The following is a 13956-nucleotide window of genomic DNA, read 5'->3' on the forward strand; positions in this document are numbered from 1 at the left end:
AAGATGTAAATTTGAGCAAAAACCATGGATGCTTATTGAGAATATTCGAATAGTGACATGGCAAAGGATAACAATGAGTTTCTGTTTCAAATTGCAAGTCTCCTGGTATTAACAAAAATTTATCAAAAGAGTAAAATTTATGAAGCAACATAATTGAAAAATCTACAATATTTGTACTACACAATTTCAACCATCATTGCTTGAATCTCAACCTATTAAATTACAACCATAAGCACCAACTGAAACAGAAACTTACTTAAAATGATATCATCTTCCATTTCTTCATCATCACTCTCTAACTGTGCTCCATCATCATCTTCAGTACTTTCTGCATCCTCCTCATCAATCCATTGCCCTGGAAGCAACCCAGCTGCATTATAGGAATTACAAAGGGGGCCAACTATGTGAGTGATGAAAGATTCTTGCAGTTTTGCAAGCTGTGGAGAAGAACGGTCCATGAAAGGGCTTATAGGTAATCCAAGACTTGCTTCTTCATCACCCTGAAAAAGAAATGAAAAAAACATCAGAACTTCTTGCAAAATTAACTGCAATTTTTTATTCTAAAGATTACTTTTAAGCAACCAAGTAAACGTCACATGGATTGTATCTTTTCACTAAAGGCAATAATAGTATAGACTAAGTGAATGAAAGAGTAATTAGGCCAGTTGAAAATAAAGCATGTTATGGCTCGGACTTTGCATAGCCCATAATCCTCCCTTCAGCTTTGCTGTGAGATACCCTTGTGCATGGATGGAGACTCGGTTCTACTGGAGTTCCTGTTCTGCCTTTACAGACAGCTGCAGAGTAGGCAGAGATTTCACTTCAATTGCTGATGAACAGAAAAAATGGGAAAGTAATCAGCTAGAGTAAGCAGCTTCCCCCAAAAGTCGTAGAATGAAATGAACTATAACATCCAGAATAAAGTGGTTTGGTTTGGTTTTTTTTTTTTTTTCCATTTTATAAATTGGAGAAGAAAAAATTGAACAGTTGCTTATACACAACTCTGAGTTATAATCACTTATCTCAGCCTTTCTGTGGACCTGATTGTTTTATGAAAAAGTTTTTCCTAAAGGAGCAACTTGGAATACTAAGGTCTAACAGTTAAGTTTAAGCACTTCAGATTATTATTGCTATTGCTTAAATCTCCCAAGTGATTTTGTTGTTTACTTTTATCTTCCTAATTTGAAAAGTATTTTTCAATTCTTGTTTGTTGCCTTATAAATAGTTAACTCCTCGGAAAGTTGACTAGAGAAAAATAACAGTAGAAACGTAGAATATATTTGGAAGAACTTACAGAAGTTGCAAATGTAAAAATAGGTAGCAGACTTCTTTTCCAGTTAATCTTGATAGGATTATTTATCAAAGTTCCACTGTAAAAATCTTATTACATTTTAATATTGTTAGTTACTAATGTGCGTTTTTAATATTTAACTTCGGAAGTTTTGCAATATCTTCTGTCTTTGCATTAAGAGTTAGCTGAATATACATTTCCAGTCTTGTGGGTTCTATACATGTTATTTGGCCTGGAAACATTCCAGTGAATTTAACTTCCCAAAGTAGAAGATGTTATTTTATCAGCATGATTCTAAGGAAAAAAAACAACACACCAAACCAAAAGAAAATAAACTAATATCTGAAAAATAGACAACATTCGCAGAGAGCTTGTTTTCAAGCTTCTAACAAAATTGACAGGAAGTAAAAGACTGTGTTAGTATGCTACCTATAAAAATAAATGTTCAATATTCAGAAAGAGAAGATGGAAATACCTTACCTGAAGATTTAACACAGGGAATGATGTTTAATTTAGTTATATATTTGGTAATGCAAATAATTGATCATCTGTCTGCCATCAAAAAAGAGTAAACTACCCTTTCCATACTCACCTGTTCATAAAATTCATTAATAATGCCTTCTGTCCATTTCAGATGCAGCTCTCTAACTTTTGCTGGGCCATTAATATCTGCCAGTTTGATGCATATCTGACAGGCCAGTAGGCGATCATTTTCATTGCTCCATTCTATACCTTGACTGTTCATATCATTGACCTGGGTTGAACACATACATTTTAAAAAATTAAGTTAAAACTATTCATCAATGTTATTTTTTTCCAGGCTTTGCACACAGACACTTGCATTTTTTTTTTTAATACATTTTTTGTCTTATATAGTAAATGACTTTTTTTTTTAATTATCTCTCAGAAGATGGAAATGTGAGATATGATTGAGGTCTTTGTGGAGTCCCTGTGTCACATCTGCTAGGCTTATTAGACAATCTACAAAACTATCTACAATTGGTTTGTACAAAGAAAATATTCTATTTGCATTTTTTTAGGAACTTAAATTTAAATAACGTAAAATTTTAAATGCAAGTTGTTAATACTAACAACTACTGAGTGACAACACTAACATCAGTATATTATGACCAGCTCAGTCCAGACACTAAAATGTAACAAACCTTGGCATTAAATTCTGCAAGGAAATCAAAATGCTTCTTGAGATCTGTGGCAAGGATTGCTTCAATCACTAAGAAACGAAAACGCTTGAACTCTACATGATCAAGATTTGATAAAAAGTTGTATTCTGGTCGTGATAAAAAAAGATTCCAGGCAGAAGCAGCATGGTGATTTTCTAAGACTGATCTGTCATTGTAGAGAACAGCCTACAAAAAAAAAAAGAAAAAAAGAGAGTCATAAATGATAAAGATTTAATTTTATAATTAAATACTCTGAAGCTTAAAGGCTAGTCAGAAACAAGTCTTAAATTAAAGAAAAAAAACACAAAACAAAACAACTATTGGAAATGATGTTTTGCCTTCTAGTTTTGAGAGTTACAAGTGAAACAAAAATGGCAGATGAGGAAAAAAAAACCAAACACAAACAGCGAAGTTTTTTATTTCCTTAAAAGTCCCTAATGATGTCTCAGTGACATCTACATTCACACCGTGGGCACACATCCATAATCCACTTAAAACATAGACTTTGCACTCTTGGCAGTATGTTTGGAGCAGACATACTAACATTAAAAAAAAATAAAATAGATCTATGTTTTTAATTCCTCTTAATTTCAGTATTGTTTAAAACCAAAAAGAAACATGAAAAGAACGCCAAAGCAGGTAATAACTGTGGTTGATGCAAAATGGTGTGGACCATCACTAGTTTTCAAAGCGCTACCTTTAATGCTGATGAATACAATTTAACCACAAATGAGTTAGTTAAAATATTAAAACAGTAGCAGATTTTACTCACAACTCAAGTGTTTACACAAAACATCCTAGAAAACAATTAATTTAATATATATTAAATAGGACCTGAAAAATTATTTGGAAAAACTGCAGAAATAATCTGTTTTGAGGAAGGGAAGAGATTATTAACAAAATGAATGTGGTGTCTTTGAAAATTGGAGATGAATGTCTGCCGCCTTTGTTGTTATTCTTCCTTGTACACTGTTTTCAGCAGAAATACACAAATGCCTAAGTCCTAAACTTTTTTTGCAACAAGGAATTGTTGAAAACTCACTGAAAAGTTCACTTTTAAAATCTCCATCTCCTGATTAGTTGTATTGGTTTCTGATTTACTATTATTATTGTTGTTATGTTGTTATTATTAAGATTCTTGTCTCTGATTTATTGAGAGATCCAAATAGCCATCATAAATATTTTTCCTCACATAATATTCCACTCTTTAGATAAAAATATTATGCCATGCATTTTAGGCATCTTTTCTTCAGTACTGTTCCTTCCAATTTTCCCCTGTCCCTCCTTTTTCCCTTTTTTTTCCCCCATCTGCTATTTTGTTTAGCTGTACTCTCCTTTACCTCTTTTGTCTTAGCCTTCTAGACCCTGAAGAGCATAGCATCTGCTTTCTTCCTGTTCTGACAACAAAGTTGAACATGGAAGATAAAACTAAGGATGCCTTGCTGATTTCTTTTTATTTTACTCTCCCTCCCTTAAAGGTAATGGCTATTTACCATAAAGGACTAGTTTGAAATACAGAGATTAGGTGATGCAGTTAATGGGCTATTAGAGGAACTTGTGTTTTTATGGCAACTGCTGGCACTATTGTGATTTCAGAGGACTCCCAAAATGTAAGATATCCATGAATTAGCTGCTTAAACAGTCTTAGGGCCATCTCTCTATGAAGTAGTCTTTTACTTTAACTTGCATTGATTGAAGTTGTTATTTTCAATTTTGTAAACTGAAAATTATTTTTACACACATACACAACCAATACATATGAACTACATCGGAATTTATCAGGAAAAAAAAAGTTAAGTACAAATTAATTTCCCGGTTTTTAAATTGGGCAAACGATCTTAAACAGGCTACAGTAGGGATATACAAGAGAAGACTTTTCATTATTCTTATTTCAGATACAGACAAATAATTTTCTGGTTAAAGAACTTCTTACCTGAGGTGCATTTGTAGCCACTAGAAAAGCATTTGTACGACCAGGATGATCATAGTCATGCATGGCAGCTGCTACATATAAAGCCATCAATTCCAAAGCAGGAATATTTGATGCTAGACAACCATAACTGTCATCAGCAATAGAACAACTTTTTGAAGAAATGTAGCTGACTTGAACAGGGGCAATACCACTGGCTTCATCTAAGTAAATTAAAATTACAAAAATAAAATATTTTAGAACATTATTTCATTCATTTTTCAAATACATTTTAAATGACTCAGCCAGATACTATTGCAAACATAATCTTAATATAGTTATTCTTGTAATTGTGGAGCTCAATAATTGGCAAAGAGAGGCTTATACTTTAATTAAAAAGTCATACTATTGTTTATAGATAAACCAGCAATTTTGAAGAAAAGTTGAAATGCCAGTAAGTTCTAAATTCGTCATGGCCACACGAGTTGTCCAAAAGGATAGATGCAGTCTTACAAATACAGAAGAAGCTTCAGCTGTTTCATGACATCACACAAGGAGGGCAAAATCCTACAGGACATTGTGGAGCCTGTAAGAAGTGTTGCAAAACCCGAAAGCAGAATGTTCCTGTTCTAAAACCTATTCTTTACCTAGCAGTACATACAGATATACCTCAGGATCCATTTTGTCAGACAAGATTTACATTACAATGCTGAGGGATAGCTACCATTCACACAAATAAAGGAGACTTTCAAAAGAGCTGTGAACAGTCATAATCAAGAAAAAGAAACATTTTTAATTCACCACAGTCAGAGCTTGATCTTGCCACACAATTTTAGAAGAAATGTAGACTTTACGCTTTTGGCAATACATGTGGGGCATATATCCACACTTACTGCCCTCATAGCAGAAGAGAGGAAGGAAGAAAAGATTTGCCTTGGTCCTTGAAACTGTATAGTGCCTTAGAAGACGTAGAGGAAAAGTCACTCTTTGCAGCTACAGTTCATTCGTGCTGCAGAAGGCTGGTTCAGAGGAACGTTTCAGCAAGCACAGAAGGCAATCTAGTGGAACAAGGGACACTGGCTATCTAGTCGAGGTCTCTTGACTGCAGTAGAGTTGCCATTTAGAAAGCAACCATAACAATCCCAGCTTTTAATTACTATAATGCACTTGTAGTTCCAGGGAAGGCAATGAAGAGGAGAAAAACTAACAAAAATGTACATCTCAGAGTCCAAACCACAGATGTTGAAAAATCCAGGTGAATACCAATGGTTACACATTACTGTTAAGGTTTCTGTTACTTCTTTGCCTTCCCCTTGCTGTCATGCTGCTAAAGACCTCCTGCTGCTCTGCAGACCTGGAATTTCACTCCCTTCTTAAAATGAGAACACTAAAAGAGCATTCTACAGTTTCTTTCCAACCTCAATAAGGCCAAGAAAAGCTCAGTTAACATCTTCCTTAGTATATTTGCCCATTTCTTGAACTTGCAGACCTATAGGAAGAGCTCAGGGGACAGTGGAAACACTTGCAAAAGGAACTAAACCCACTGAGTTAGAAATATTTACATGATAAAGAGACTCACAGTTTTATTCTCCTCTCTCATGGACAAAGTCACTACTTAAAAAAAAAAAGCAATAATACTTCTTTTGCGTAATAAAAAGGGGCTCTTTTGACTTAATAGAATAAGCAAGGATTAAAAATCCAAGTAACATTTATACCGGAAGACTTCCAAAGCAATAAGACTATAATTTCCTATTTTAATTTTAGTTTTTTATAGAGGGAAACAAAACGATTTTTATAATTTTTCTTTACTCCAGTCAAGTCTCCAGTCCCAACCATTGTAACACTTAGAGAAAGAAAATGCAATAGGGTGCAATCAGTGGATATGGACCAACTTGGAAAAAAGAGAAAGGTGACAGCAGAGGGGCTAACTAGTAAGGAAGAAATAACATACACTTATGGTGTTCTATGCATGTATGATGTTCTGTACAGCTCACAAATTACTTTGTAAAATTACAGCCCTTTAAAAGCCACATGACTTGCATCTTGTCTTTTTTTACTGCACATATAAAACAGAGTTCTTAGAGTGCTGGATTTCCCCGTTTTATTTTTCTTAACTACATACATTTTAGTATAAATGTGTATATTTAGAATTGTTATATTTATTTATATTTTAGTAAAAACTACACATCTAAATTTAAAAGTGAATTCCAGGAAGTCACAGACAATACAAAAGCAAATTTCGTTAGAACTAATGTCATACAAAATTTGACTTTGAAGTCTTTATTTCTCTTTCAGGGATGCTCTTATGCAGTTATTGTTACAGTAGTCCCTTCAGTGTCTGAGTGTCTCCATGTGGTATCTAATACAGAATTCTGAAATACTCATTTTTACACTAAAACCATTAAGGAGAAGTTCAATTAAATTAAATACTTGGACTTTGGTATTTTTTCTTCAGTCTATTTAATTTCCCAATAAAGTTAAGAAATATTAGTCTAATGTATTTCAAATGCTAAAAATATGCTGACTGTAGCAGTATATAGAGGTTTCATTCAGCACAGAAAATTTATTAAGTGAATCTGTATTCTTGGCTAACAAACTAACCACTACTCATCTAATAATTTTTCTAAAAATTACTGCATGATATCTCTGAATGGTGTGTACTAACATTGTGATATTTCTACTGCCTTGTATTGAATACAAAAAAAATATTTGAGTGATAAGAATGATTAGATATTTTCTTCCAGAGTAATTTGTTTTACCTATCGTAGTTTCAGTAAAACATTCTTACAGCAAAAGAAAAAGATAGCCTATGTGAATACATACCCATATCACTTTCCATTATATGCTCATTATGAATTTGCTGAAATCCAGGAATGGGCCGTGTTGTCAGATACCATACTGCATGAAGAACGTCTGTGGCATGTACACGATTGTGATCTGAAAATTATCAAAATGTAATTAAATCTTTTATGAAATACAATCAAAAGAAACAACAAAACAGTAATGTATCCAATTAACTTTGAGGGAGATTTTGATTAAATATAAAGGAAAAATGGAATTTAAATTGTTAGTAGAGGCTATATCACCAAACATTTTTCAAGAAACAAGTTAGATAAACATCAAACGTCCTCTAAGCATACTTCATCCTACTTGAGAGTCAGAAAAAGAATGAGGGGCCTTTTAAATCAGTGATGGTGAGCCACTAGCATTGCTTCTAATCTGATACCTACAAGCATCTGGGTTGGTGCAAACATCTGACACACAGGGGACAGGTGGGTGGATGTGGGGGGTAGGTTTTGTTTTGGTTTGTTTTCCAGTAAATTTGGTTGCCCTAAACAGTAAGATGAATAATTACTATCAAAATTCTTTGTTTTCTTATTATTCTATTATGGGCTTAAACCAAATTTCTGTTATATCAGTAAATATTCTTCTATTGACTTCAGTATGTTTGATTCAACTACTCATTCAAATCCTTTAAGAGGACATTCTACCTCAGTTTTTAAGTCCACCAATTTTTTTCTGCAATTTATTAAATCAGTTCTAAATTCTGACAAATTAATTAAAAACATACTAAGTTCAGACATTGTCTACCTCTGTATTAAACATTGAACTAATACACACAACAAAGGAGATACACTAATATAAAAGAGAAAACATATGTAATTGGAATTTACTTACAGGGAATATCTCGGTAGCCATTTTCTAGTGCATGGAAGTAATTCATGAATTCTTGAGTTGGGATTTTGAAAATTTCAAACAAACCAGTGTCTTGAAACAAGGTATAAGTTACCTAAATGCATATTAAAATTAAGTTTAGACTGAAAAATATACCTAAGCATATTCTGCTCTTTCAACTTTAAAAATATTCCTGTTCCTAAAATTTTGGTTGCAGATAGAGCGGCAAATCACTGAAATTCCATCAAAGATTATCTGAAAGCTATTGTCAGAGATATGTTTAATTATTTGTGGATTAAAATGTGGATTTTTATCACCTTTTCAAAGAAAGAAAAATAAAAGCTTGTATTTCTTTACTGATAAAATCTATGCACAACTGATTATTTTTAATGATATTCTCCAAAATTTTCCTAATGTTAAAGAACTCATGTTTTATTGCATTAGTGACCTAAAAAGAAGAAATCTATGTTCTTACTTATTATTCAAAAATTCAAATAACTATAGTAGCAGAGCCATTTATATAAAGAAAACAACATTGTATTTATTTCTGAGACTTTGGCAAAGAAATCCTATTGTTTTAATTGATTATGCCTTATCTTGGGTATTCTTAACAAAGGTAGCTGGTAAATGAGAAAATATTTCAAAAGTGTACTCAGAACACCTACACATGTATATACTGTGCAAATATATTATGGTTTACAAGTAGAACTTAGTGACTACAAAAACCTAACCTCTCCAAGACTGCAAATATTAAGAAAGCTTTCCAAAACAAGTCACTGCTACTCATTTTTGTCACCTCTTTTCAGACGCTTGAGAGAAAGAATAAGTTCTGAAGCGTGGGAGGTACTAAAAGGAACATGAGAGCAAAAGGAGGCAACATCCCTGCTTCCACTTGTCCCAACCATTCCCCTTACACATACCCAATCTGAGAACCTTACAACTGATGATGGTAAAATATAGTTTTTAATTGGCTCTTAAGTAAGGTATGTATCAGATGCTCACAGCACAACAGACAAAAGGACTGGGGTGGGAGGAGGAGAAGGACAAGTAGGACATACACACAACATTAGGAAGAACTGATAGAAAAAATCTGGGAGATTTTAGTAGAAACCTGCACACTTAAGTACCTACAGGTTTGAGCTATCCCTTAGATTGCACACAAATGAAATGTAAGCTAATGTGGATCACAGAGTACTGGCATACTACGGTAAAGACACCGCTCAGAAGTGGATTGTGGCACTCTAGTCTGTACATTAACAGCTGTCACTACCTGAGGTGACAAGAGACCTGAAAACATTTCAACAAGACTAACTAAAGATTTAAAACAATATCCAGAATACTGTGTATTACGAAATAAAAGACAGTGCCTAATGACAAATTATCCCCATTGTTTTTTCTTGTCTTCAGTACAGCTGCAGGCCTACGCTTCCAACGGCACCTGAGCACTTCTCACTTGTGTCCTTTCCTCTAGCTGCCTGTTCCTAACAATACCCTTGAACAAGAGTAACATGCTTTCTACTCCAGGGCAGGAAACTAACATACTGGCAATAAAAATAGCAAATCCAGCTCATACTATAGCTCCGTGATTTGTAAATCCAGTATAAAGAAAGGAAGAGACAGAAGCTTCCAGATGACATTGATGAATGGAAGAGGCTGGGAAGAGCCAACAAGATCATACTTTTGCACCTGCCATTAGATTGGCTTCAGCACACCATGAAACTGCACAGAAGAGCTTAGTAACAAGTCAGAAACAGATAAAAGGGATACTACATGCAGAAAGCAGCATGGAAAAAAAATCCCATTGTTTGTAGGATCAAGAGGCAAAAGACTGCCTAAAAGATCACTTCTCTTCCCCCACAGGTGTAGCTCTGGCAGAAATATTTTACTGAAATAAAGAAAAAAGAAATGGTTGACAAACAAGGTAGTAATTCTGAAAGTAGGAGACAGTTTTTTTCATAGAAAATGGCATATTACTACAAAACGTAGTAAGTGTGCATCTAACCTATTTTTACATTGAGAATAAAATTCAGAAAATTTGGAGCAAGCTGTCTATAGATAAATCACTTTTTATGGTTTACAATGAGATGGGGTACATGAGAAATGACATTTCTACTTTTCAAGTTAGCATTCATTTATTTGCAGACTGCAAAACTTCTTCACGGTTTAAATAAAATATATAAGAACAATAGCTTTATACACCCTCCCTCAAACAATAAAAGACAACAAACCTGGCTAAGGATCCTTCCAGACTGGTCTCCCATTTCTTGTACAAGGTCAAAAATTTGGAAATTCCAATTGTTCATCTTCTCCATTAGTGAATCATGGTCTAGTAACATTGTTTCTAATGCAGGACTCTGCTCCACCTGTATGAGGGGGTAAGATACTTTATCATCTTTAAAATAACAATGAAAACTAATTTGTCAGTTGTATTGGCAAAAAAGCCATGAAAATCCTAAATCATAATTGAACTTACTGAATGGTGCTGTAACTATGGCTATGAGAACATCATAAATCAATAGTACCATAGCACAAATAGCACAAGTTAATGACTTGACTTTTCGTATTTTGAGGCAGCAGATTCCAGGGCTTTCTGAGACGGTGCTAAATTTTCATTTGTATTTCTTTTTAAACAAGATAAGTTAATAAAACAAAGTAAAAATACGCATAGGCTAACAAAACATTTACTGAGCTTTGACAGTTCATTAACTGAACAAGCTTTAAAAAAAATTATGTATAAACCAAAATGTTAGTATAGCTTAAACCATTTGTCTCCCTGTACTTCCAATATAGGGCACAGTATGAACACATATTTGTAAGTCTCACTGAAACTGCCACATCTTTCCTAAGCTTCCAAAAGAAAACACTAGTCAATTGGTGTTTGAGCATACTATCAACATTATATCTGTACAAATAAATTTTGATCAACAAAAAATTAATACAAATCTCTATCTTGTCATTTCCTAGTGAAAATCATGCAAGCTGGAAATACACAATTGTTAAATGAAAATTTGAATTCCAACAATGCACCATTTCCCTTCCGACATCACAACTCTTAGCAATGCAAAGAACTCTTTATGGCATATTAGAAATGATAAAGAAATACTGTATCGATAAAAGTTATTGCAAGGGTTTTTTTTGCAATTACATGCTTACAAGCAGATTATTTTGTGTTTGATCGATCATTTCCTTCCTTTCATCTCTTTTCTTCTCTGTATGATGGAAAGATTCTTTTGAAACACTAGCACTTCCAATTTCACCTTAAAAAAAATACATACATAAACACTACATGAATAATTTGTTTGTAAAATACTACTGTCTAATAATTCTTGAACTGATCACACAGATTCTTCACAGAAATATAAGTAACAGCTCGTTTCTAAAACATTACTATTTAAAAATTTAACAAAAAAAACATAAAGGACAAGATTTATTAGACAAAGCTTATTTGAAGATCAGGAAAAGCTAGAAGCATAACTTTTTACTTGCAAAAATTGGTTCAGTGATTAGTTTAGTTGAGATGGCAGAAAACTTGTTTGTTATATGGAGTACAGAATTATAAAGCTGTGAGTGGATGTCTATGATAAAAATCCTACTCTGAAGCAGACAATATTTTAGATTATCTTGATTAACCTAAGTTACAAACTAAAATAAAATATATGCATATGAGTTACTTAAATTATAGGGAAAAGTTCATGTAGAAATACAAAAATTTTAATTTAATTTGCTTAAGAACCACCCACAAATTGATTTCAAATATTTGTCTATTTTGAAATCCTACCTGATTTTCTCTCTTTATATTCTGCAAACTCTGGTTCTGGTGTTGGAACAGGCTTGAGTATCTGACGTCCACAACTTACAGAATACATGAAAAATATTGACAACATTCAGTAATTTTCTTCTTTTGCTACTGCTGTATTGTACTGAAACATATCTGCAAAATACTTTTCTTAAAAAGGCATGCTTTTGAAGGTTCCTCCACCAAGCAGCCTTAGTATTTTCTCCTAAATTTGGCACATACAGATTTAATCTATTCTTAGAAAATTATCAACCATCACCTCCCCAGGACTCATCTCCATGAATTAATAAAGCAGAGCTAATTATTTAGAACATATTCAGAAATACAGAATTAAATTCCCACATATGAAGTCCTTCTATTCTAAAAATCGGAAATATATTGTTAGTCTACAATAACTGCTCCTTTCAGTGAGCCATTTCAAACCAATGGCATACATATCGCTTTCTTTAGTCTCCCCCAGACAATCTAGTTACAGATTATTATGAAGTGATATGCCTTTTTTTCAGTACTGACAGATGTATAGGTCTTTTTGTATTTTTTCATTCTATTTGTATTCTTTTCAATGCATATGATGTTTTTAAAAATGTAACAGAATTTACAGTACCTGCTACACATATAACCTACAGGTGTTTTAACTTGCTGCTGAAAATCTGGAAAACTAAATGTGTATCCTGGAGGCTTATGTATATTAATGCTTGGTTTTGTTAGAAAATCAGCAGTATCAGGAAATTCTACAGGTGACCAGCTGCTGAAAGCCCCACTGGAGACAGATCCGTGACTAGGTGAACCCACAGGACTCAGGCCAGGAGAAGCACCTTCCAAAACAAACATTACATGGGCTTCAGATTATAATAAAAACATTGTAAACACTGTTTAGAAAGACTGAAATTTTACTACAAGAACCTTTATAAATTGCAAAGAACGAGCAAGTTTTCAAAACATGATGTATAGGTCACACTGTTAAACACATATAAAGTAGCTAGATCTATTCCAAGTTTTGAGATCTACAACTATGCAGCACAGTCTGGGCTACACATCTGAATGGGCAAACTACGTAACATGTTACGACATCCGGCTTTCAAAGGTTTGGGTTTGGTTTTAGCTTTGGCAAAATTTAACCAGTAGCTGAAGCTTTCCATATTCCTTTCCTTTTTAAATTTAAAAAAAAACCAAACAAAACCAAAAACAATTCAGTGTTGATAACTGACTGAGACAAAAATCTTTTACCTCATAGTTTTGCAATAATGAAAAAAATACACTTGTGAAAGTTTTAAACACAGAGTAAACCCAAAATGTTGTAAATGTATTTTTGAAGCAAGAGATTGAAGTGGGCGGATACTCGCCTTTTTTGACAGTGATGTACTTTTTTTAATTGGCATGATCATCTATCCAAATCTACCTATTAAACCATTGGGCAGAAAAAAAAAAAATCTAAAGTTTGCTCATGGGTAATTAGAGATAAAAACCAACCAACCAACAACTCCACCTTCCTTAGGTCCATTAAATTCCCCATTCCTGGTCAAACAGTAAGCTAAGGTTTACTTCAGGCTTCTGTCTGTGAAATCTGGGAAAGCAAGCTGGTAAATCTGCACTTCAGCTACTCCATGGGCCTAACATGAATTTACAGTACAATTTTATGTTAAGCAAAAACATAATTTCTTTGCCTTGTGAAAATATACAAAAGACAAGTTATCTACAAGTGCCCACAGTAAGCTATAGCCATTGTAAAAATACTTGTATCAAAAAGAATGAAGTGCCCATGAGCAAGCTAATGAGGTAGTCTGGGGACGTTCCAAAGCTTAATCACTTATTCTGCTGCAAACTGTGAAGCAAAAACTCCATCATAAGTTTTATGACCGCACAGGGCCTGCTAAAAAATCACTAAGAGAATATACAGTACTGCCCTTAAATAAGGAATGTAGACATTATACATACACTTCCAGCAGTGTCACAGGCTACACTGACTTGACTCACACACCCTAAGAGTAGTATTTAATTACATTTTGTTACACTAGAAGACAAGATTTGTCAAAGACCACATTGCTAGGTGCAGACAGACGTTTTAGAAAGCAACTGTCACTTCACTGCTGCAAAGAAAGATCTG

The 13956-nt window shown here is 33.6% G+C and overlaps 1 protein-coding gene across 1 annotated transcript in view; it reads right to left on the reverse strand.

The window, feature by feature from the left end:
• PDE3B (phosphodiesterase 3B) overlaps nt 1-13956 on the reverse strand; it is a 92498-nt gene that overhangs the window by 1223 nt on the left and 77319 nt on the right. The window contains exons 6-15 of the mRNA XM_086614174.1: nt 12457-12667; nt 11835-11908; nt 11210-11313; nt 10285-10419; nt 8060-8171; nt 7205-7318; nt 4406-4605; nt 2455-2658; nt 1884-2045; nt 257-500 (exon numbers count right to left, since the gene is read on the reverse strand). Coding sequence (XP_086470300.1) covers nt 257-500; nt 1884-2045; nt 2455-2658; nt 4406-4605; nt 7205-7318; nt 8060-8171; nt 10285-10419; nt 11210-11313; nt 11835-11908; nt 12457-12667 — 1560 coding nt within the window. The remainder of the gene's footprint in view (nt 1-256; nt 501-1883; nt 2046-2454; nt 2659-4405; nt 4606-7204; nt 7319-8059; nt 8172-10284; nt 10420-11209; nt 11314-11834; nt 11909-12456; nt 12668-13956) is intronic.

This window comes from Tauraco erythrolophus, chromosome 6 (genome assembly GCF_009769465.1).
Source record: "Tauraco erythrolophus isolate bTauEry1 chromosome 6, bTauEry1.pri, whole genome shotgun sequence".
NCBI classification, from domain to species: domain Eukaryota; kingdom Metazoa; phylum Chordata; class Aves; order Musophagiformes; family Musophagidae; genus Tauraco; species Tauraco erythrolophus.